The following is a 25,220-nucleotide window of genomic DNA, read 5'->3' as shown; positions in this document are numbered from 1 at the left end:
GCAAACCTACAGAGCACATGGAGAGCAGTAACCCCACAAAACAGGGTTTTTTTTCCTCAGGGATTGGTGGCTCTAGGTCATCCGGGGAGGGGGCTGGGGACAGTGTTTCACCTCAGCTGAAGTAATGAATTCAGGGAAGCTGCTGAGTTAATGTTGAAGCTCATCGAATCTCCTCGGTGCTCCCAGCTCCGCTCTGCAGGGAAGGATGACTTTTTCTCTTCTGATTTCACCGTCCTTGTTTCGTGGATATTATCAGGAAACTCAAAACTAAACCAAACCCTGAGGAATTTAGCCAGATCCGAGCACCTAAAGGAGAACAAAAAGTGTGATTCTTGTCAACACTGGAAGAGACACAAAGACTAACACCAACACAGAAATTAATGAGTTCCCACCCCTGCAGTCCTTGTAGGTTGTAATTAGTCTAAAGCACCATCATTAGCACTTGCTTCTCAGCAACCAGAACCTTGCTTTGTGCTCACATTTGCAAGCACACATTCTCTTTCTTATGCTCAACTTGCAGAGGTCTTTTAAGAGTTCGTAGCATCAAGGAAGCCAAGCCAGGATGCAGCTCCTAAGATCGACTGATGTCTAGTGAAGTTTAACAAGAGACTACTTCAAAAGCAAAGGCATTACATTTTTAATGCATGCCTTTTCTGGTTTAAAGTCTGTTCCCTTCAGGCTTTTCCATTTTCATGAGAACTCTTGGTTCTGGTTTAAATGTCAGCCTCCGATATTTCTCCCAGCCTCAACCAATCAACCATATCACACAGTCCTACAAGGTTCTGTGAGCATCTTCCTTCCGACATGCCCATAGTCTCTGGGCCCTGCCTTGCCCCATGTGCCCAGTGCCCTCCCTAGTCGCATTCAGCTCCTGTTTCATCTCACATCCCTTTGTTCATTCCCGTGACTTCCACCTTGCTGGCAGGTAGGCACCAAATGCCTATACAAGGTTCAGCCATGTCACCCTGCTCCCCAGGGGTGTCTAAGTCAGTCACAAGCAGAGCGATGTTAATGCCTTTAAGTCAAATTTCAATTACAGACACTTTGGATCAATATTTAACTTACTCTTTATTTTCTGACCTTTTCCCATGCTCCCCTCTCTCCTTTACTCCTTGCTTCAGGTTGTCCTCATTAATTTGAGCTGACACCTCTGCACCTTTGTTTTAACATCAAATTGGAGTGTTCATAAAGCAGCACCAGAGCAGCTTTGCCATTCTATTCAGATGATAACATGATATTTGCAGCTTACCACTGGCATTTTTTTAACCATTCTTTTGACATTCAGGGATGTCACCCTCCTCAGTTTGACATCACAATTGCAATGTCATATCCATAGTAGCCTCTGCATTGGCATTAGCATCAAATTAACTTTACCATCCGCTACAATATCAAGGGGAAGGAGAGAGGCTGGCCCCAGCCCTGGCAATCTGGGTTCAGGGTGATGGAGGACACTTCTGAAAGAAGAGGAGGGTGTGTTGGGTGACTGCTGGGGTTACTGCCTAGAATCATAGGATTGTTTTGATTGGAAAAGACCTCTGAGATCATCAAGTCCAACCACTGACCCAACACCGCCTGGCCACTAAACTCTGTCCCAAGGTGCCATGGCCACACATTTTTTTAACACCTCCAGGGATGGTGACTCCACCCTGGGCAGCCTGTTCCCAATGCCCAATGCCTGACCACTCTTGCAGGGACAAAAAATATGTTTCTAACATCCAACCTAAACCTCCTCTGGTAAAACTTGAGAAATTTCCTCCTGTCCTATCACTTGATACTAGGGAGAAGAACCAGCATCTCACTCCAGCTTCCTTTCAGAGAATTGTAGATGGCAAGCTTGGAAAAGACCTCCAAGATCACTCAATCATCAACCCAACACTAACCATATGCATTGAGGCAAGCCTGGATGGTGGGAGAGCAAGTGAGCACTCCAGAGCTATTGCACATGAAAAAATAGGGAAAAGATAGCAACAATATCCCTAAAACAAAAACAACCAACCAAACAAGCAACCAGAAAAGACTACTGAGAATACTTAAGGTTAATTTAAAAAATACTATTACAAAAATAGTCCATAAAATACATTTTCTTATCTTGCCACTTTCTAAATGCCACAGTTCTGGGCTCTGGAGGGGCATCCTGAGCTCCTCATAGAAGCTGCCTTGGTTTGCAGGCTCCAGGCCTGTAAAACTATTTAGGAGGAGGCTGAAGTGAGGCTGTAGCTGTTATAAACACAGCTGGTTACAACCCAGCCGAAAAGTTAATCCCCCCATTAATGTCTATTTCTGGGCATGTCGCAAGGCAAGGGATGACAGCTTTGAACGGCGACTCTGAGCCAGCCCGGGCAGCTCCTGGGAATCCAAAACAATCCCGTTGGGATGGGGTGGAAAGCCAAGCCGTGCCGGGCGCTGCTCGCCTTACGTGCATTAATAGCTGGCGGCCGTGGCGGCTGACACAGCCCAGCAGCTGTCTCAGCCCAGCAGCTGTCTCCCCACTGCCAGCCTGGGGCTGACGTCTCCAAAGGCTCCGATGCACCAGGATCTGGGGAGACCTCGCAAAGCAGCAGGCAGGCTCCGCCGGGAGCATCGACCCGGAGCAGGATGGATGAGAGCAAACCCCTGAAGGTCCGGCTGACGTTCTCGGTGATCCTGGTGGGCGTCTCGCTGCTCTTCGCAGCCGTAGTGACTGACCACTGGGCCGTGCTGAGCCCCAAGGTGAAGGAGTACAACGCTACCTGTGAAGCAGCTCACTTCGGGCTATGGAGACTCTGTATAAAGAGGATTTTTATGCAGGAGCAAGGTCCCAAAGAGAAGGGCTGTGGGCCCATAAGCCTGCCAGGAGGTAGGTGACCACCCACCCAATGCATGGGGAGAAAGCAGCAGGCACTCACACCAGGCTTTGCTTAGGAGGTTGGAGGACGTGGCAGGAGGAAAACTGGGTCCATGTTCCTGTGGCAGTGAATTTGGCACGGGGCTGCATGGGGCTGTTCTCATGTGGGTCTACAAACTCCCCTCCTTTGTCATCCCTCCTGCTGCAAGCCTGGGCCCTGGTGCCTTGTAGGGCTGTTTGTGACCATATTTGAGTCCCTTGCACCACAGCAGAAGTGGCAGTGAGAAGCTGAGGAGGATGGGACAGGGTGGGAATCATGGGGTGCAATTCAGGCAGAAGAGATACTGCTGATCTCAGCCAAGGGTTCCACAGTACCCAACAACTGCTGATGACAGCAAGCAAGAAAGATTTATAGGTCCACCATACATTGCTGGGTCTTGGGGATTTCCAGATCCATACGGGTATGAAAGAGCAACCTGTCCATGGTGGGCATTAGGTTACCTCCAAGCTGTTTCAAGAGCAACCATTCCTCTGGGCAGAAAGAAGGACCAGCAGTACATTTTGCCAGCTCCCCCTCCCCCCTCCCCCCATGCCCCGCCTCCCCCCCCCCAAAAAGATGGTGCCATAAACTGCATTTGAAGCAATTTCTCAACAACTTTATGAGCCTCCTCACCTGCGGGTGGAGGCAGCCTTGTCCCACCTATGTCTCCACCATGGGTTTCTTTGGTGCAATCAATAGGGAGGGTGGTGGGGGGAGCAGGCCGGGCTGCTGTCTGGGATGAGTGTCACATTCCCATGGCAAGAGCTGCTCTTCATGCTCCTGCTGATTGCCAAGTCAGCAGCGTTCATGCTGCACACATTGGGACACTCCCTCCATGGCAGGGCTAGGTTGCTTCTTTAGAAGGCTTGTAGGGTGCTGGATGCTTTCCAGAACACCAATAACAGGATTGCCTTCCTGTTAGACTCTGTCTGAAATGAAATGTATATATTAACAAATTTCCTGTGGAAAATCTTCCTGTCCAGGCTGGCCCTTCATTGCCTGTGCTGCTGTAGTTCTTTATCTCTTTGGCTAAATTCCATGCTCTGGAGAGAGGAGCTCAGGCACAGCCTTCACATCTGCCTCTAACCAAATTTGGGAGTGTGTCATCCATATGCTTAATGTCTCTGTGAAGGTACTTAGAGGCTTAGAAGCCTTTTCCTCACCATGTGCCTTTCCAGAGGAAAACTTCCACAAAAGGAAGAAACAGTCAAACCTGGGGGATAATCACCAAAACTGCTCAACCACAGGGTAAATATAACCCTTGTAAACACCCAGCTGGCTGTAAAAAGGAGCCTCTCAGGCAGGGTAGCAAGAAAGCAGCCCCTGTCTTTGACAGACACCAGCATGTGTTTGCAGAGGCATTGAATTATACCCCAATGCTGCTGTTCTGTGGGGAACAGTGAGTAATGGGGTGGTGATAGAGGGGCTGAGCTGTTCACCCCATCCCACATCTAGTTTTCAAGGGATCACAGAATGGTGGGAGGTGGAAGGGACCTCAGGAGATCACTTAGTCCAACCTCCCCACTGAAACAGGTTCACCTAGAGCATGGAATTGTTTGGGTTAGAAAAGCCCTTCAAGATCAAGCAGTCCAACCACTCTCTAACTCTACTAAGTCTGGTGCTAAACCATGTCTCTCAGCACCACATCTGCCTCTTCTAAATACCTTCAGGGATGGGAATTCAACGACCTCCACAGGCAGCTTGTTGAGGATTGAGAACCCTTTCAGTGGAGAAGTTTCTTCTAATGTCCAACCTAAACCTCCCCTGGTCCAACTTGAGGCCTTTTCCTCTTGCCCTATCACTTGTTTCTAGCGAGAAGAGACCAACCCCCCACCTGGCTCCAATGTCCTTTCAGGGAGTTGTAGAGAGTGAGAGAAGGTCTCCCCTCAGCCTCTTTTTCTCCAGATGATTTTTTTTAAGATAATTTGGACGGTATCCTGTCTCATAATCAGCATGAGAGATTCCCAAGGGTGAAATTTGCTTCTCAATTATCAGATACATATTTTCACCCTTGTTTTACTCGCAGCAGGAACACGAGCAAGGGTGGAAGGGGGGAGCAAAGTCCCTGCTGACCCAGGCTGCTAAAGGCTGCTGCCTCCTCAGGGCTGCTGCTGGATTGATTTCACACTTCTGGGAAGAGCTGCTGGCAGGGAAACACCGGGGCTGGGAAACCTGTGGTGGCTGAGAAAATGTGAATGAACAAAGGTGCAGTAAGACAGCAGATGTGGGCACCCCTGTTCCTGAAAATCATCAGACACAAGCAGCCATGGCTGCCAGGACAGGAACAGAAACACAAGAATTGATTGCTGCATTAATAAGCATTTAGCAGCCGCTCCCCGGAGAGGAAATGGATGGCACCATTAACATTATTTATTAGCTTTGGAGCTCAGCACAGTGTGAAATGGGGAGGGTGCCTGGGCTCCCCAGCCACAAAGCAGGGATGTGATTTAGGCAGGGCTTTAAAATTTTACAGCCCTCTTCCGAGGATGTTGACAAATTGGAAAGGGTTCAGTATCCTGCTGTAAGGAATAAAAGCTCGGGGAGATGGCTGTAAAAACGGACACGTTCAGATTAACACTGAGGGAGACAGGTTTAACTGGGGCACTGGGCACTGGGGCAGTTTATTAGTGGTTGTAAACTGAGCTTGCCTTTGTTGCCAGTAACTCCAGTGGAGGTGGTGTTCTCTCGTGCTCCTGCATGCTGGGCAGCAGCAGAGAGAATGGTCTGAGGCCCATGTGTGCTGCCAGCAGGTTAAAGAAGTCCTGGTAAAAGTGGGAACAGAAGTTCAGGCAACTGGAGAGGAAAAGTGCCTGAGCAAATGAGTTACCAGCAGGGCTGTCTCACTCCGTGTGTCCATGCAAGAGACTCACACTGCAAGAGTGGTATGAAATTCAACTATTTGGCGATACTATCTCCAAAACTCAGTGCCTGTCAACAGCCTCCCCTGGCTTGCTGGCCAGAGCAGAGCCCAAGGTCTGCCCCTTCCACCAGCCAGCCCTCACCTTAACACCTCCTCTACTCACAGCAGTAGGTCCTGTCTCCCAAACAGAAACCTCACATTAAAATCCAGGTTTTTCTAAGCCTGCCACAAACCCCTACATGCTGGTGTTCAGCTTAGGGTCAATTGCAAGGTGGGCTCCAGCCCCTTCCCAGCCTGCCGCTTCAGTGCTCATCGGTGACAGCTGACACCTGAAACTCTTCGTGGCCCAAACATCATGTGGACTATCTACCCTTTCTTCCCCCATGAAGTCTCTATATTGCAGACTCTCAAGGTTCCACCGCTCAATGGGACTGCACTTCTGCTGCACCCAGCCCCATGGCAGAGAAGGTTGGCTCTGCATACACAGATGAAAGCTGGGTTAGGTGGGGCCTGGAGTGACCTGGTCTAGTGGAAGGTGTCCCTGTTCATGGCAGAGGGGTTGGAACTAGATTATCTTCAGAATCCCTTCCAACCCAAACCATTTTGTGATTCTGAGTCTATGTGGCTCATTTGCTCCTACACAGTGGTCATCCATAGTGGATGCCACAAATGGTGGATCTGAAGGGAAGGGACCAGGAGGTGTGTAATGGTAGGGAACATGTAAAGGGGAGGACACTGTGTGGTAAAATACAATTTACAACTTTGAAGCCATAATGACCACAGGGCCCCTGGGCTGTTCCCATCAGCACCCTGAGGTAACCTCATGGCAGAGGCAATGCAATTAGAGGTGGAGAGAAACAAAGATTGCCACACAGTTTTCATCCTTTATAAAACCCATTTAAAATCCTATCCATTATGTAAATGTAGTGTGACACAAATGGGCTTTTCTCTTATTAATGATGGCACCAGAGAGGCATTGAAGTGCCTCAGTTCTCTTGAAAAGCAGGGAGCCTTGTAGAAACAGGTAGTCCCAGCTCAGCAGAGCACCAAAACATCTTGAAACTGAACAAAATCTATCATTTCACCAAGCCCAATCTGGTTTTTTTTTCCCACAATAAATGCATTTTCCAAAAGCACCTCCCCTGGAGCTAACTCCCTCCTGTGATAACCCCATTTATTGTACCTTGGCTTTGCTATAAGCTACAAGACAGAGAGGCAGCTCTGTTTCCTGAAGACAAATCCATCTCTAGAAGAAAGGTTTTGTGTGTTCTTTGTCTGAGGAGCCTTCACAGACTGAAAGGTGGACTGGGCTGGTTTGCTTCACCTGTAATGCAGACAGAGCTGTGCTGTGTGCCTATCACAGTGCCTGAATGGCTTCACTTTGGCCTTTGTACAGTCAATGCACCTGAGGATCCTTCGAGTTCAGTCCTTTCAGGGAGTTCATTAAAAGCCAAACAAAACAGGCCACATGAAAGTATCCCAGTTTCATCCCCTCTTCCCTCCCTTTTAGCACAGGAGCCCAAGGATCCCCAGCTGGAATCACCAGACATGATGCCCAACCTCAGCCACCACCCAGTCTCTGGCAGAGGCAAACAACCTCCACTCTAGGGCTCAGAATTTGCAATTTTACTCACAGAGTTCAAATGTGCTTCCTCCAGTTGTTTGCAAGGATAATAGAGAACCAATGAGGAGATGCTAGAGCTGAACACTAACCGGGTCTCCAGCAAGGAGAAGCTGCAAATGAAATAAAAGTCACCTCATAAAATTAAGTAGATAGGAGTGTCTCAAAGGAATTTTCACTAGCAGGCACAAAAGTGCTGCTTTACAGCTGCCTATCTCCTGGGAGAGAGAAAATAAATCCTCCTTGAATCAGTAACTCCAACATTTGCCATTTACACGACAGAAAAAAACACAACACTAGAACCAGCAGAGGTCTTCTTGCTGTAAATAACATCCAAATGTGCCCTGAGGCAGGAACCCCACATGGTGCTGTACGCAGGTTCTGGCTCAGGCTTTACCCCATGACCTACACTGAATCAGCCTCTCCCAGTCTGGGTGCTGGAGAGGATCAAAAAGTCCTCCCAGACTTTCTCGCAGCATCTCCTGTAAAGTGTTGCATCTCTGGACAAGAGATGCTGTTGTCAACCAAGCAGGCCCTTGCTGCCTGCAGCACCTGTGTTCACGCAGCCTTGGCCTGATTTCCCAGTCTGATGGGAGAGCAGCTGGGGTGCAGGAGGGGTGCTGGGGCAGGTGCCCAGTGTGTCCTCTCCAGCCCAGCTTCGCAGAATAGTGCAATCAGAGCTGGCGCCGCTCAGCACGTCCCTGTGATTGCACCCTTCCAGCCAAATTCCTGGCGAGCAACTGTTCTCCCAGCTCCACACCCCTCCAAACCTTCAATTAAACCAGTTATAAATAGCCAGAACACCCTCCACCCTAACCCTGCTGCTGCCAAAATTCCGACTCAGCAGGTCCTCGCCAGACCCTTCCCCATCCCACTGCGGCTGAAAGCCTGTAGTGTATCTCCTGATGGCAACGGCAGCCCTGCACTGGCTGGATCTCACTGGGCTGAGTACCAAATGATAACATGGCCACTGAGAGACTCAGCTTACCAGCTCCCCTCCCCACATATCCTCCTGCCCCACAATCTTGATCCCTGTGGACTTCACAACCACTCTATCAGTACCTGGCAGTACTCTCATGTTAAGTCCAGAGAAAGGAACTTCATGAAGTTTCCATTATCCAACTCTGCCATCTTATCAAATCCACTGCTCTGATGAGAGTGAACTTTGGTAGAGGCAGGTTGTGGAAAAGCCTCTATGCCCTTGACTCATATGGATCTGATCAGCCTTCCCTTTTCTGGACAACTGTTTGTGGCTTCACATAGATTCTGTCTTTCTTTAAACGACAGCCAACCCCCCTGCTGCTCAATGTCCCTGTTATAAACCATCATGTGCTTTGCTGCATCACAGCAGCCTCACCTCTGTCACCCTGTTACACGGTGACAACCTCCATCCATCCAGGAAACTCCCCTGGGCTGCTTCCCACTGCCAGCCACAGCTGCACAGGGGGCTGTGAGCTGGAGGAGGGAAGAGCTAGGAGGGAGAAGGTGTGTGAGGACATTCCATCCTCTATTTCTGGAGTCCCAGCTCACTTCAAGAGTGCTGACTCCTCTGGAGCTGCTGGGCTGATGCTGCTGGGGAGTGGGTTGGCAGTGATGAGGAGAGGTGAGCTGAGATACCACCTCAGCTGTGGACACAACAGGTCTCATCACCAGGAAATACAGTGACAGAGAGAGGCAGAAACGTGTGATGGCCAAGGACAGAATGAGAAAAATTATCTGTACTTTGCATTTTAAATAGATGAGCAATCAGTGTGCAGAGAGCTGTTGGAGGGAGCAGCCCATAAAAGGTGTCAGAGGGGGTTTCAGCCTTGTCCATTCTGGAGCTGGTGTCCTGGTATGTGTATGCCATCCACCTGCTTCCAAGTAACACAAGTCCAGCTGCAATTTTGCAGCATCACCAAGAACAGGGAACCTTAAAAACACTGCAAGTTTAATACATCAATAAAAATCAAATTCGGTTTTCCTGCATTTGATCAGAGGTTTCCAGGCACACACAATTCAATTTCCTGTTCTCTTCCAGAACACAACTGCTCCTACTTCAAGCACTTCACACCAGGACAGAGATCGGAGGTATTTGAAGTAACCACCCAGAAAGGTAAGAATGATCCTGAAAAATGGTTTCTAAGGTAAAGAGGTCCCCATAATGAGGGTTCAGACAGACCTGGTTCCACTGAAAGCAGTAGAGGAATTTCTATGTAAAAAAAAATGTAAAGAAAATGCTCTGAACAAGGACAAATTCCGGATTTTACATCAGAAAAAATTCTTTCAGGCTGCTCCAGCACATAGTAAAGAGAAAAACTAAGGAAATCATAATAAAGCAGTGGCCTGAAAAGCAATGAGAACAAAGAGGGAGCTGCTGTTCCCTTTCCCAGAAGTTGCTCCCATTTGATGGGAGCTAATTAGTAACAGGGGGGTGGGGGGGAGGGGGAATTCTTCATGATTTTGCCTGGGAGATATTTTTTTTAATGGCTTGAAAGGCAAATATTGTCAGGCACTGAGATGTTCACACATGGCTACATGTGTTAAATATTAAACTAATCTGAAAATGAATGCAGTATGTAAATGAAGACCTGAATAATTCAGTTAGCAATTCCCCCCCCGCCCCCTACTCCAGCACTGGAGGGTGGGGGACGCATTCAGCCTGCATCTGAGCTGGCTTAGCAAAAACCTGTGGAGGGGTTAATCCCATGTCCTGAAGAGCTGGCCTTCCACAGAGCTGGAAATCATTGTCTTGTAGTGTGTGTGGGGAAAGATGCTCTGCAAACACTTCAGCTCTGGCTTCCTGCCCATGTTTGCCTGCTTAGGTTGTGAGCCCTGTGGAGCACTCAGCTGTCCTGCACCCGTACAGCACTGGCACCATACATGGGGACCCTGTTGGGGCTCTGCAATACAGACAGAATAAAAATAGAGCTGTCTATTTACACTGGAAGCAGAGTGTGGAGCGATGGCAGAAATGAGAGTGGAGCCCAGGAAGGCTTCAACAATAAAGTCTATACAGCAGAGCTGAAACAGCTCCAGCCCAGAGCTTCACCAGACCAATGCAGGTGCCATTTGCTCTTGCAGTAAGCACCCAGAAAGTTCCCCTCCTGCTCTGTTGTTATACCCTTTGCATTCAAGAGAGACATGACCAATACTTGCCCCTGATTTTATTTAGAACGAGAGGAAACAGCCTTAAACTGCATCAGGAGAGGTTTAGGTTGGACATAAGAAGAAACTTCTTCACTGAAAGGGTTCTCAAAGACTGGAACAGACTCCCCAGGAGGTGGTTGAATCCTCCTCCCTGGAGATGTTTAAAAGAGGAAGAGATGTGGTGTTGAGGACCATAGTTCAGCACCACACTTACCAGAGTTAGAGAATGGTTGGACTCCGTGACCTTAGAGGTCTTTTCTAACAACAACAATTCTGTGATAAAGGCAGCACACAATCACCAGAACCACCTCTCCACAGCAGCAGGACTGTACCTTTCTGTGAGTGACCCCCTGCAAAGTCGTCACAGATGATGGGAGCCTACTCACCATTTGCCTACATTTGCATCTTTTGTTTGCTTTGACAGAATACAGCATCTCAGCTGCAGCCATTGCCATCTTCAGTGTTGGCTTCGCAATCATTGGAACAATCTGCGTCCTCTTATCCTTCAGAAGGAAGAGAGACTATCTGCTGAAGCCAGCATCTATGTTCTACACCTTTTCAGGTAAGAGGCTTGGTGCTCACACGCTTGTTCATAGGACAACATACAGAAATGTAGATGGGTTCTGGGAGAAGGGAGACACTTTTAAAAACACTTTAAAGTGGCTTTTTCTTCCTAGCCATGGGCAGACTGCAAGTCCCTGAGTGGTGCTCTGGCTTAAGAGCTCTGCAAAGGTCCTGCTCAGCAAGCGTTGTCCAACAGCTTTCTTGTCTGTTCTTTCTTCACCTGCCTCTAAAAGGGGCATTTCTAGCAAGCCCCAGTGTCAACCCCAGTGGAAACCAGGTGCATGCACTATTCTGTCTCATTTATTTAGTGTCAAACCAAAGAAAGAGCTGATCCAGGCCCAAAATGCACCACTGTCTCCCAAAAGCTTGAAGGCTATATTTTCACAGGAGCTGGTAATGCCTTGACATGCCACAGTGACTGATAGACAGAGGTGAAAATTGTCACCACAGTGAAAATCTGGCTCAGCCTTTAGCAAAACTCCCTGGAGATTGGAATTATTCCTCCAGTGCTTTGAGTTTCCCACCCTAGCCTGCCTAAAAGATCACACTCAACAAATCAACACTGACTTGGGAGACCTGGGTTATAGCAGAGCTCTAAAAGCAGTTGAAACTAGTGACTCACCTGTGAATCTCACTGTGATTCCTGTGTGCAAAGAGACAGAAGAGGTGGGCAGTTAAGGCTGAACATTTGACAGCTGGGTGTTCAACCCACTGCTCCCATCTTCCTTCAGGCCTTTGCATCATCATCTCTGTCGAAGTCATGAGGCAGTCAGTGAAGAGGATGATCGACAGCAAGGACACGGTCTGGATTGAGTACAGCTACTCCTGGTCCTTTGCCTGTGCCTGCTCGTCCTTCGTCCTGCTCTTCCTCTGCGGCCTTGGGCTCCTGCTGATCGCGCTGCCTCGCTTCCCCCAGAACCCCTGGGAGACCTGCATGGATGCAGAGCCGGAGCACTGATGGTCCCAGCACTCACAGAACAAGCCAGAAAGTGGTTCTGAAAATACTTGTCTTTTTTGAAATGCCTGGGTCTCACCAGACCACATGCTCTCCATTCATTCAGTCAGCACTGAGCCAAGGCCTGCTCAGTTCTAGTCATTGCTTTGTTTCTTCTCTTCTTTTTTTCTTTATTTTCTATGGAAGCAAAAGGAGCATTCAGCACCAGCATGGGTCATGGGTGAATGGACATTCTCTGTGCCAGTCTGGGGATGCCCTAGGCTGATGCAGTTGGGAAAAAAAAACTATAGAATCGTAGGATGGTTTGGGTTGGAAGGTCTGGTTCCAACCCCCACCAGCACCACGGGCAGGGACACCTTCCACTGACCAGCCTGCTCAAGGCCCTGTCCAACCTGGCCTTGAACACCTCCAGGGAGGGGGCATCTACATCTTGTTACAGTGCCTCACCATACTCACTCTAAAGAATTTCTTCCTACTATCCAGTCTAAATCTCCCCTCTTCCAGCTTGAATCCATTGCCTCTCATCATATCACTACAAGCCTTTTAAAAATGTCCCCTCCCAGCTTTATTTAGGCCCCCTTCAGGTACTGGAATCTGTGTGGGAGGCAGGTTGTGCCACAAAGACAGCTCTTGTAGGGAGAAGATGTTTGGTGTAGCTGGGTGGAGATCCATGAGGGTTACCAGGCTCTTAGAGTGAGAAATTTTGCAGAGAGTCCATTTCCCTGATCATGTCCTACTCCTCTCCTTGAGAAGGGTGGTTTAGCTCATCCCTCTGGAATAAGTTGGAGGTCCTTATGCTATTCTGTTAAATTGCTACCATTTGAAAAGAAAAACAAACCAGCGAACAATTCAAAACAGCCCCAACCAACACAGAAACCTTTGCCTAGCAATGGGATGAAATTTTCCCCCTCAGATTTACACCCTGCAGTTGCAGTCTTTTGAAGCAGACAATAAAAACCCCTAAGACAGTTTTTGTTTTGCTTAAACTTTGATGGTGAAGCCAAGAAGTACTGAACATCAAGAATGACATTTTCCTGTAATAAAAAGTACAATCTTCCAGTAGCATGGGTTTCTGGAAACTGATGTTGATGGGTGAATCACTTGGTCCATCAAATTGTGGTGGGTCCAGACTGACAGTGTAATTCTGGGTGGTGTTTACTGCAGGAAGCTCTCATTTGTTCCTCCTGAATGGGCTCTTTGTGAGCACTGTGCTTAACTCACAGTGTATGCATCTAAACCTACACTTTGGGAAGAGTCCTTTACAGTAGTTGCCAAGAAGGAAAGGACATAGACAAACCCCGGGGAGACTCAACCCCCAAACCGCTGCAGAAGTGCCTCCCTGTTTAGACAAGCTTGGTGAAATGCACCACTGCAGAACACTGATGGGGGCTGCTGCACAGCTCCTGCACTGCTTGCCCACTGGCACCACTGTGGTGGGTTGAGCCTAAAATTACCCTTACCACTCAGGGAAACTAGGAGGAACTGGAGGTTCTGTGTTGGTTTGGAATATCTCCAGAGAAGGAGACTCTACAGCCTCTCTGGGCAGCCTGCTCTAGGGCCCCAGCACCCTCACTGCAAAGATCTTTCTGTAAGTTCAAGTGAAACCTCCTGGGTTCCAGTTTGTACCCATTGCCCCTTGTCCTGTAACTGGGCACCACTGAAAAGAGCCCAGCCTCATCCTCACGACCTCCACCCTTTAGCTTTTGATCAGCATTGATTAGATCCCCTCTCAGGCTGCTCTTCTGCAGGATGAACAGCTCCAGATCTTTCAGCCTTTCCTCCTCAGAGAGATGCTCCAGGTCCCTCAGCATCTTTGTGGCCCTCCTCTGGGCTCTCCCCAGTAGTTCCCTGTCCCTCTTGACCTGGGAAGCCATGAATTGGACACAATACTCCAGGTGCAGCTTCACCAGGGTGAGTACAGCAGCAGACGGGTGTGGTGTTTTTTGGTTTTTTTTTCCACGGTTCAATTTTCAGAATCTGCTCAACATTTCCCCCTGGATTAGCAAAATGCAGAGGTAAAACATGTAAACCACCCAGTAATTGAAAAAGCAGGAGAAAGGGAAACTGCAGTGTCCTTCTCTCTCTGTGCTCAGCTGTCCACCATTCTAAAGAAAAAAATGGGAACAAGAAATTTCTGATCACTCTGAAGAGATCTGAAACGTGTTTGAACATAGCAAGAGGTCACCCACCAGTTCTGCTCTGGTCTGAGGGGCTGCCCATTGTCCTGCCATCAGCCAGATCCACTTTGAGCAAGCTGAGCCACAGCAGCCCCCAGCCAGGTTCAGGCACATCTCCATTTTCCCATCAGCAGAGTGGCAGTGAGAACAGAAGCCTTTTGTGCAGTTGCATTAATGTTTTTCAGGCTCCTTGAAGATAAAAAGCACTACAAGTAACACATGCATTAGAAAGTTTGGGGCTGCAGCATTCATTGGTGCTCAGCTCTGAGTGTGAGCTGGGGAACTCTGCCTGTCTCTCATCATGAGACAACTGCAAGTCTTCAAGCTGTCACTGAACCACTGTGAAATGCTAAATGGTTTTGAAATCTTATTTTTGGGTACAGAGCTGACATTTTTGATTTGCATTTTCCTTGTTCAGGAAAATAGAGGCTAATTTCTAGGGAGATCCTTTACACATGAGACCAGAAAGGCAGGTGTTCAGTGTGACCCCTGTGGTGGCTGACCCCAGGTTGGAGTATCCAAACATACTCAGTGCAGAGTAATCTAAGCACAGCAGCTGGCAGGCACAAAGGCATCCCCAGCTCAGCCATCACCATCATCACCACCCCTCCTTGGACACGAAGTGGGTTGAGATAAGTGAGGTTGAGAACGTGGGCCTAAGCTCATCACCTCATGCAGACTGGTGGCATGTCCTGTGCCCCCAGGAAGCCTTCATCCATCAGCCAAGGAGCTGCTTACTCCCACTCATGACACTCAAGAGCATGATATACCTGTTTCAGATCAACAGACCCTGGCTCACCTGTCTCATGGGTGGTCCTTCTTGTGCCAGGGCTGAACTGCTTCATCCAAGCTCCAGTGAGGGCAATGGAAAGAGTGAGTGCTGGGGTTTGACCTGGATCCAGAGCTTTTACAGCCTCTCTGGGCTCATTTTACTCATGAAGCAAATAAAACTCAAGGCAGTGAGACCGTACACCCACAGACAGCAGCTGAGCAAGATGCCTCCTCAACTTGCTGAGCTTTATTCTGTCTGCTCCAAGTTGGGGCTTTTGGATCATTCATTATTTCCTGTGGTCCCTCAAAGGCTGAGAAGTGTGCAGATGACTTAATTTTCTTTTTCTAGATATTAAGAAATGCTGATGAGGGACCTGTCCATTAAATTGGTCATTGGCATTCACAGTGGGAAAGGCTCTGCTGCTGTGGCAGGTTTGCTCTGCCACAGCTAAATCTCTCTGCCAGGGAGCTGATGATGTGTTGGAAAGAGTTAATAAAAGTAATTTGCCTCCACAAATTAAAAAGAAGACTAACATGTAGGGTGGGAGGGAGCTGTAATCAGCTGCAGTTTTCATTCTTTCAGCTGAGCAAACAGCAGGGAATGGCCATCAAAACTTCAGGAATGTCACATGAAAACATGAAAGAAACATCCTCACTGGCAGGGAGCCCTCAGGGAGAGAACCTGGCTGCTACACAACCAACAGGAGCATATGTGGGTTTGGAAGACAGCCAAAGAACCAAGTGAGAAACATGGACCAGAGAGAGGAAGAGGTGAATAAACCAAGTGTCTACCACCAGCCACCATGATTTCAGCATGGATGCTGCCACTACCAGACCCATGAGCATCTTTGGTCATGGGGTCCTTGGGCACAAACCACTCACTACTCTGTAAACCAACATCACTGCCAGTCCCCTCCTCAGGGCACCCACAGTGAGGTGTCCCAGGGCACTGTGGGTGACACCACTATGAGATTTTGGTTGCTGAAGCCTGCCCATCCCACCGCAAAGTCGAAGTGTTACAGCTCAGAGTCAGCACAACACAAGATGTGAAGCTGTCTGTTTACGTAAGGGTTCCTGGTAGGCACAAGGCACAGAGAGAATCTGCTTCCCTTATTTTTAAATGCTGTGTTGTGTGAAGTTAATGTGCAGAGAAGGTGCCAGACTAACAACCCTGAAGAACAAAACTGCCTGTTTAGCAAGCAGCTCGCTGAGCTCTCAGAACAGCACAGTCTGCAGAGGCACCGCAGCAGGGACAACCCACAGCCCCAGCCAGGCAGTGGACAGAGAGCTCACCCCAAGCTCACAAGTCAGCCAGGCTCAGAGCACAAAAGGGAGCACAGATGGGTGCATGCAGTGAGGGTTTCCTTCAGAAACCTCAGTAGAAACCCCTACTTCTCCCTTAGTCCATGCCTGGAAAGGGCCAGCACATGCATTATGCACCAGGGGAGATTTAGATTGGATACAAGAAGAAAATTCTTCCCTGAAAAGGTTCTCAGCCACTGGCTACCCAGGGAGGTGGTTGAATCCCCATCCCTGAGATGTTTAAAAGACACAGTAACGTGGTGCTCAGGGCCATGGTATAGCACCAGACACAGTACAGTTAGGGAATGGCTGGACTTGATGATCTTAAGGGCTTTTCCAACCAAAATGGTTCTATGATGTTTGTGTGTTTGACCACCCTGGCATGGACTCCACATAGGAAGGCACATGTATACTTATTCACTTCTGTAGCTTCCTCATGGCCATCACCTCCTTTTTCACTTTAATTTGTGGACATCACTTTCAGAAAGTCGAGAATTTGCCCCCCCTGCAAGGATGAGATCCTTGGCCCTGCTGCAGAGAAGCACTTTCTCTCTGGGGCTTGGCAGCTCTTGGGAAACACACCTGATACAAGAGATCACCAGTATCTGGAGATGGTGGTTTGCAGTGCTGCACCCTGCCAGCCCTCAGAAGGGCCCTGGGGATCAATACCAAGCCCTTGGGCTCCATCCAGTGTACTACAGTTGGACATTTACACACCAGGAAGCTGACTAATATGCAGGAATGCTTTATGGCATAAACTTCAGGTTAAACTTCATTTAAAATAAGCTTCCACCTTCCATGGTGGCACAGTGCCCCTTGCAATGATGTATTACTTCTGCAACTGAAATAACTAGAGTAATAGGCTGCTCTATACCAGAAACTACACACAATAGAATCACAGAATGCAAGGACCTGTTCTAAATGCCCCCATTTAAATTATTTCCCTGTTCCAGTATCATCAAGGGGCAAGAAAAGAGCATCACATCTTTGTTTTGACAGAAGCAGAAGATGAGATTGTTCTTGCTTTGCGACACTTGATCGACGTTCTGGCTCCTATGAAGCTACTGAACATAAATTCAAGCCACACAAACATCACACTCTGCATCTAGACAGACACTGAGCTGCTCCTCTGCTTTCTTCAAGGAAATGCAGAGACGGGAATGAATTCAGATTTCTGACTTTCTTTTTAGCAGAGGCAGCGGCAAAAGGCTCTTTTGGTAGGGCTGCATCCCAAGGCTCTGGTTGTGTTGTGCCCACTATGACTGGTCTCACTGGGAGCACCATGATGGCTTTAGAGCTGGTCTTGTGGAAGTGTTTGCCCCTCAGAAGGGAACAAATTGTACAGAAAATGGACTGACAAAACAGATTCATAGAATGGTTAAGGTAGGAAGGGACTTCAAAGATCATCTCGTTCCAATCTCCCTGCCGTGGGCAGGGACACCTTCAACTAGCCCAGGTTGCTGAAGGCCTCATCCAACCTGGCCTTGAACACCTCCAGAAAGAGGGCATCCACAACAGCCCCAGCTCTTTCAGCCTGTCCCTGTAGGAGAGGTGCTCCATCTTCTAACTAGTCTGGGGTAACTCAGATGAAAGAGCACTTGCTGTAAGGTATCAGAACCCTCTATGAAACCTTCAGCAGGTACAAACTTTTCAGTGTTTCTCAGCTGAAGTTGCCAACCACCTCCCACGCTCACCAAAAAAAAACCAAAAAACCAAACACCCACACCACAAACCAAAAACAAACCAAAAGAACCCAAACACTGGAATGATTCAATCCTTGCTCCCTGACACCAGCAACAAAAAGATGCTGGTATGAGTATCGCTCCCCCAACAGCAAGAGCCCATATTTCATGTCAAGGAATATGAGGTGCATGCTTTTATAGGCACCATAGATCATCACCGTGGGTCTTGACAAGTTAATTGTCTGCAGTTTTTCTAGGAAAACTAGAAACTTTAAAAAAACAACCTTAACAACAAATGAAATGAGTTGAAAGATGAACAGAGCATGGAGCATCCCGGGCTTATTGCTCTGGGAATGTGTGGATTCTGATATGCTTGAGTGGAGTCTGAAAAAGAGGATTTGGAGTGGTCCAACATGCTGTTCTCAGTGCTGCTTATAGCAGAGATATTAATACAGAGCAAAAGAATTGCTTATGGAGCATGATCTGTGCAAAAAAAAAGAAAAAACAGCTGAACTTGACAAACCTGAGAACAAAACATTAATTAATCAAAGTAGAGAATGGTACTCATGGGGTTTGTGAAGTCCACAGCAGCATTCACAGGCTGCTGAGGGTCAGGCCTGCCATAGCCTATACAATTAAGTAAAACAGTACAAATTATGCTGGATGACAACTTCCAGGAGAAAATATGGATGCAAGGTTCCAACTAGGCAGCTTTTATGCAGAACAGCTATTTATTGGTTGCATGGTGGAAACACTTCAGGCTGCCACATGAATAGCAGCTAAGCATTATCTAGGGGGAGGATTTATTCTAGACAGAATGGAGAGGGGAAACTCTTGGATATGAGAAGCTGGACTTTGTTGCAGACCCAAGAACACGTTCCCAGGTGGATCCACTACACTTCAATATCCTACAGAGAGGAAATACCAGCACACAGCAGCAGAGCCTACAGCAACCCCAGAGCTACTGAGGTGAGGCTGGGATGTACCCCAAAAGCTCTGCCTGAGCCCTTGGCTGCAGGGGGGCTCTTTTCAGAGGAAAGGCAGGTGCAAACCAGGCAACCTGTGGACAAACACATCCCACACCATAACAAAGGTCACCCAGGACAACAAAGGACACCTCAAAAGGTGTGAATGTTGTTGTAGAACCCATGTCCAAGTGACCCCTGGGCTGAGGAAGGAGAGCAGCATCTCCTCAGCTTTCTTGTTTTAACTGAGGAAGGCAGAGTTTACAGCTCAGGGTTTCATATGAATTCAGTCTTCCAATCAACACAGGGACACTCAGGACACTACAGAAATATTTCAAAGCAAATAATCTTTGGGATAAAAATTCACTTTAAGAAATGCAACTGGTTCATGCTAAACATTTCCAAAGCTGATAGCCAGATGATCTCTGCCATACCCATCCTCAAACCCCTGGGTGAGAGCATGCATGAAAATTTATGGCCAAAACCAGCAGGGATTTTCCTGACGTTATAGAACTGAGCTTATAAGTCAAAGAGAAAATGCTCCTTTACCCAAAACACCTTCAGTGTAGATAAAATGCCAGAGTAAAACAGAATAAAAAAAGTGGTGAGATGTGACCATCTCCCCCTTAACTAATTGACAGATAGCAGTAAATTAACAAGTGATGTTTATTAGTTAATATTCAAATATGGTGAACAGAATCAAAAAGACTGCTCCATATAAATGAGTGATTTTGAAACCCCTGAAATTACAATGCCGACTCGGCGAAGTGAAGTGCATTTGAACCCTACCTCTCCTCTCTCATAGCCTTGCACAGCTCACCAAGCACTCTTCACAGACTACAACGTTCAGGCACGCACAGATTCCTCTTCTCCCAGAGCAGGGCCAGGCACTCCAGTGAGGAGAACTGGCACAGTTCAGCTGAAATCAAAGGACTGAGGCTAACTCACACTGAGCACACGCCTGGCCCTTGTGAATGATTTTCCCACAGACCTATTTCTGCAGCTGTCAGCTCAGCAAAAAAACCTCACTGAACAGTAGTTTTGCTTGATTCAAGGTTGCAGAATTTGGCCTCTACTCATTTTTTTTGGGTGCTCTGAATTTGATGCCATATGCTGAAGTGCTAAGCATAACTTGGCAGGGGCTTTCCTCTCTCCCCCAGCATCTTTTGTTTGGTATTGACATTAGGAAATAAATTAAGGAGTTCTGCGTGCTTTTCTTTACAGCAAAAAGAAGGAAAATGGTTTTTGTTTTTTGTTTTGTTTTGTTTTTCCACAGAAGTTTCTAAACCAGCAAAGATTTATAATAAAAAATTTATATGCAAACCTCTGCAGTGTACTGAGTTTAAATCAACCCCATTACATAAAGACCCTTAGCCTTAAAACATGAAGCCAAATGCAAAAAAAAAAAAAAAACTAAAACGAAAGCACAAACCTGATTGTAACCAGAGCAAAAATCTGATTGAATACAGCAGCAGCCACTGCGCATTAGTAAAGTGTCCTGTGGACAGCTGTCAAAATCACCCCCATGCAGCTCTAACATTTTAATTCTTGTATGCAATAAGTGGAGGAACACTGCAACAACACCCAGCTCTCAGTCCCTGGGAAAGCTTTCCCAGATTTAAAGTTATTTCAAGTGTAGAAGGAGTATTGGACCTGGGGAAACTACACCAGCACCCCTCCCTATCTCCCCAGCTGCAAAAACATCAACAGTGTGCAAGACCAGAAATCCTGACGGACAAACGTTTATCTTCTGAGTTTTCACTCACATTTGTTTCTTTAATTTATAAAATTGCTCACAATTATTTCTTTTTGTTATTTTCCCTCAGTTTGTACTCCTGAAGGACCAGGTTGGTGGAGAACTTAGCAGAACTCAGCTAGATAAATAACCTGGGAACCATTCTTATCCCCCACCCCCCACCCCAAAATTTAGATGAATTTGGATACAGCTTTTGACAAACATTAAATCTCTTCTTTAATGATGTTCCTCAAACAAAACAGTTAGCAAAATATCTGAATTTCCTTGTATAATGTCACATTTTAATGTAAACATCAAATAATGTACCAAAAGTTTTTACTGGAGGGGTGGGGGGGGTGAGGGGGGAGGGAGAAAAGAGAGGGGAGAAGAAAGAAGAAGAAGAAGAAGAAGGAAAACAAAAAAGTAATAAAAATTAAAGCGGCACAAATCTTTATACCACTGGAGAAAGGAGGGAGGAAAAAGCCAGATTACAAACATTTACACATGCATAGTGGGATGGGGGGGAAAGAGGGGAGAAATGAAACAAACCAACCCAAAAAAAAAAAGAAAGAAAAAGAAAAGTCTTTTTTTTTATTTTTTTTACTAAAGTCATCACGCCTCTTTTTTTTTTTTTTGTGGTTTTTTTTTTTCCTTTTTTAAAATAGTTATTAAATCTACTAAGCACCAACATACCTAAAAATTTCTTTTCTTTTATTTTTTTTTCCTTTTTTTTTTGTTTGTGTTTTTTTTTTTGTGGTTTTTTTTTTTCAGCTTCATGATTCATTTTAAAAAAACCTATCAAATTAACTTTTCAAACAAGCTTTTATATTACCAGCTTGTCCAAAAAAAAAATAAAATGTAGAGTGTGGGGAGGTTTTTTTTGTGGATTTTTTTTCCTTTTTTTTTTTTCCTTTTTTTTTTCCTTTTTTATTCCTTTTTTTCTTTTTTTCCTTTTTTTTCTCCTTTTTTCCTTTTTTTTTTCTTTTTTCCTTTTTTTTTTTCTTTTTTCCTTTTTTTTTCCTTTTTTCCTTTTTTTTTAAATATTTTTGTTGTTGTTGTATATTTTTTTGTTTGGGGTTTTGTTTTGGGGTGGATTTTTATTTTTTTACTATCTTTTTAATTTTTTTTTTTAAGTTTTTAATTTTTTTTTTCCTTTTTGTGTTGTGGGGTTTTTTTTTGTGGTTTGTTATTTGGGGTTTTTTTTGTTGATTTTTTTTGTAGTTTTGTTGTGGGGTTTTTGTTTAGCTTTTTTTTTGTAGGTTTTTTTATTTTGGGGTTTTTTTTGTGTGTTTTTTGTGGGTTTTGCGTGGGTTTTTTGTGGGTTTTGGTTTTTTTTTGTGGTTTTGCTTTTTTAAATTTTTTTGTGTTTTTTGTTGTTTTGGTGGGTTTTAAACTTTTTTTTTTTTAAGGTTTTTATTTTTAATATTTTTTTTTTAAACTTTTTAAATTATTTTTTTTAAAGTATACCAAGACTTTTGTTTGTTTTTTTTTTCTGAATATTTCCAAACAACGCCGTTAAGTGTTTGCCTTTGCTTTACCCTACAAGTGGATGGAAAATACAATACCACATCATACAGAATCTAAAACTAGAAAAGGTTTTGAGAGAGTGCAGCATCCCTTCACAAAAAAAAGCTGATGAAACTGAAAATATTTAGAAGATGCTGCACTTTTTATTTAAAAAAAAAAAAATTTAAATGAATTTAGGCAGAAATAACATACAATTTTTTACATTAACTGGCCATTTCTGGTACAGAAACCCAGCATAGTATGCTAATGTTATTGAATAAATGTAAATGCTACTTACAATCTTCTTAAATACAATTTAGACAAACTTTTTTTTTTAAATTTTTTCCTTTTTTAAAATTTTTTTCTTTTTTCTTTTCCTTTTTTCTTTTTTTCCCCCTTTTTTCTTTTTTTTTTTTTCCTTTTTTTCTCTCCTTTTTTGTGGTTTTTTTTCCTTTTTTTTTTTTTTTTTGTTTTCTTTTTTCAAGTTGTACAGGTAACCTCTCAGCTGCTAGTTGAATGCAACAAGATCATGAACATTACACAAATTTTTAAAAAAATAACAGCTGTGTTTTCCTACAGAAAAGCTTCCATAAAACAGACCCACATCCAAAAAAAAAAAAGAAAGAAAGGAAAAAAAAAAAAGAAAGGAAAAAGAAAAGAAGAAAGAAAAAAAAAAAGGGCAAAATAATGAAATATAATTAACAAAAAAAATTAGTTGCAAGTCTAGCAGCAAAGCAATTAAGTGAGGATATATTTACTAATATAAACAAAGGGAATATTTGCAACTACAGGTGAAGCCCCAACTATCTTAGATCTACTGACACAAATAAAAATTAAAATTCTCTCTAAAAAAAATAATCTGGTTATTTAAAATAGGAGTAAAAGCCATTGCTACCTGATGAACTACCTAGGCTAAGTTCCTGAAACAAAGACAAAGGGTCGCTATTCTTTTTTGTCTGCTCAGGAGGAGGTTTGGGCTTTGGAGGAGCCCGCAGAGCACTTGCGTAGGACATGACAGGTTTGCTCCCCCCAGCGTTCTGCTGGCTGCTGCTGTTTGACTCCACGATCTGCTTGTTGGGCATGAGAGGTGGGAACTGGCCGAGGTGTTGGAGCATGCTGTAGTTGAAGGAATTGGAGAGCTGGATGTTCTCAGCCTTCAGGTGTTCCTCGGGGGGCTTGACCGTCTTCAGTGGAGCTGTGAAAGGAATTAACCAAGAGTTTGTCTAAATGAACAGCTCTGACCGAGGGCACAGTTGGCATGGTTTAGCACAGGCCTTGGGAGGATTAAATTATGGTTGGACTTCATGATCTGCAAGGTCTTTTCTAAGTGAAGGGATTCCTTGATCTATCCTTATTCATCCCAACACAAGTGCTGAGGGGTATGAAAACTACCTCTTCTGGTAACCATCCCCCCAACATCACCCATTTTCTGTCTTTAGTCACTCTGGGTCCTAGGAAATTTGTCATAAATTTATTTCCAACGACTGGATCTTGCTCCTTATCAGCAATGCCAGGGAAATTGACGGCATTAAACCCATTCTCCATCTGTGTGTACCTGCAAAGCTCCTAACACCCAACCTGCAACTCTGCCCAGGCAGATTTAGCAGAGGCACTGAAGGTAAAGCTGCTTCAGCATGGGATATACTCTAATTTAGACACTTTATCCACTGAGACAGCACAAAGACCATTTCATCACTCTTGCTTTATAGCTTAATAGGGTAAAATTAAAATTTACAGCCCCATATATAATTCATTCTCAAAGAGCAATTCAGCCTGCCGAATGCCAACCAACTAATTATTGATATTTTAGTCTGAATGCATTCCTGCTAATTGATATGTTCTTGCTCCACAGTTAACAAGTCCTGTAACTATCAGGAAAAAAAAAATGGGGCTTTAAAACATAGGCATAAAACTGCTTTCAAGTGAATTTCCTGAATCCTAATGAGGTGCCTTCCTTTGTTTTGGAGAATTCTGCTGTCTTACAGAGCTAGAGAAGCTCTACACTGAAATGCAGGTATACGTCCAAGCTGAAACAGCCTAGGAGCTAGGCAACTCATGTATTCCGTAATTATTTCAGTCTTTACATGGATAATATTCAAGGGCACATATAAAAATGTACCATCAAGTATATAATTAAGCTTCTCATTGGAAGGGTCTCACTGAGAACTTGATCAAAACCAAAAACCTCTAAGAAAACCAATCCAGCCTGTAGAAGAATAAATACGGAAAGAACATGGCAAACCAGCTTTGCTCTGGTTGCTATGACTCAATAAAACACCCAGAGCAGAGGCAAAAAAGCCTCACAAATATAACTGCAGCACTCAAGACAAGACGAGTAACGACAAGCAGGGCCACAGGTGAAAGCTGTGTGTGGTAGAGGTGTCTCACAGAAGAAAAAACATGGAATAAACATCTTAAATGAGAAGCTTAATATTTTTTCTTTCTATCAAAAGTAAAGCAAATGAAGCTCCCAAATGACAATTTTGGTAAGTGCCTCCATATAATAGCCCTGAGCAATTCACAGCAGCTCTCCATGCCTATGGAACCAAATATTTGTGCCACAGCCATTGCTGAGCCACAGGAGATGGAAGCCCTTGAACAGCCTGGTGTCATCTTTGCTCACTCTCAGGCACAGACTAGTTCATAGCATCTCATTCTCATGGGTTGTTATTTCATAGAGAAAAATCAATAGTAAGCAGAAACACTGGAGTTACTGGTCATTAACCCCTAGGACTATAAAACACATTTGGGCTTTAAATATGATCATCAGAGGCAGTCGGCTGTGAATGCAGAAAGCACAGCAGCCATAAAACTGGGGATTTGTTTTCAGGAGCTATTATAGACAGCACAAGGTTGCATATACATTTATTTACAAAGCAGACACCAAGCTTAACCACAATCAAAAATATTTTCCTAGCTAATGCTAATACTCATCAAAACTTGCCCTTTGGTTTAGGGTTTATTGACAGCAAATGTACAGATAAGGCATTTCTTAGGCACACCGATTTCCCCTGGGCATTTCACTCACAAATGTGCTCAACCTTTACATTAAAGCAAGGAAATGTGGTATCAGGTGTTCCCAGCATAAC

General features: G+C 45.3%; 2 protein-coding genes across 4 annotated transcripts in view; one reads left to right on the top strand and one right to left on the bottom strand.

The window, feature by feature from the left end:
* The first annotated feature begins 2,446 nt into the window (after positions 1–2,446).
* Positions 2,447–13,058, top strand: CACNG1 (calcium voltage-gated channel auxiliary subunit gamma 1). Its single transcript, XM_068151123.1, has 4 exons — positions 2,447–2,836; positions 9,366–9,440; positions 10,899–11,036; positions 11,770–13,058. Exons 1-4 carry the CDS (start codon positions 2,596–2,598, stop codon positions 11,994–11,996), a joined length of 681 nt encoding a protein of 226 aa, XP_068007224.1. The 5' UTR covers positions 2,447–2,595; the 3' UTR covers positions 11,997–13,058.
* Positions 13,059–22,230: 9,172 nt separating this feature from the next.
* HELZ (helicase with zinc finger) overlaps positions 22,231–25,220 on the bottom strand; it is an 86,158-nt gene continuing 83,168 nt past the window's right edge. For all 3 annotated transcript variants that reach the window (XM_068151116.1, XM_068151117.1, XM_068151118.1), the window contains one exon: positions 22,231–23,326. In XM_068151116.1, coding sequence (XP_068007217.1) covers positions 22,995–23,326 — 332 coding nt within the window. In that variant the 3' untranslated portion in view covers positions 22,231–22,994. The remainder of the gene's footprint in view (positions 23,327–25,220) is intronic.

The sequence above is a fragment of the Melanerpes formicivorus genome, unplaced genomic scaffold, assembly GCF_026170545.1.
Source record: "Melanerpes formicivorus ecotype bairdi unplaced genomic scaffold, bMelFor1.0.p_v2 SCAF_21, whole genome shotgun sequence".
NCBI lineage: Eukaryota > Metazoa > Chordata > Aves > Piciformes > Picidae > Melanerpes > Melanerpes formicivorus.
This window is presented reverse-complemented; position numbering and strand designations above follow the sequence as displayed.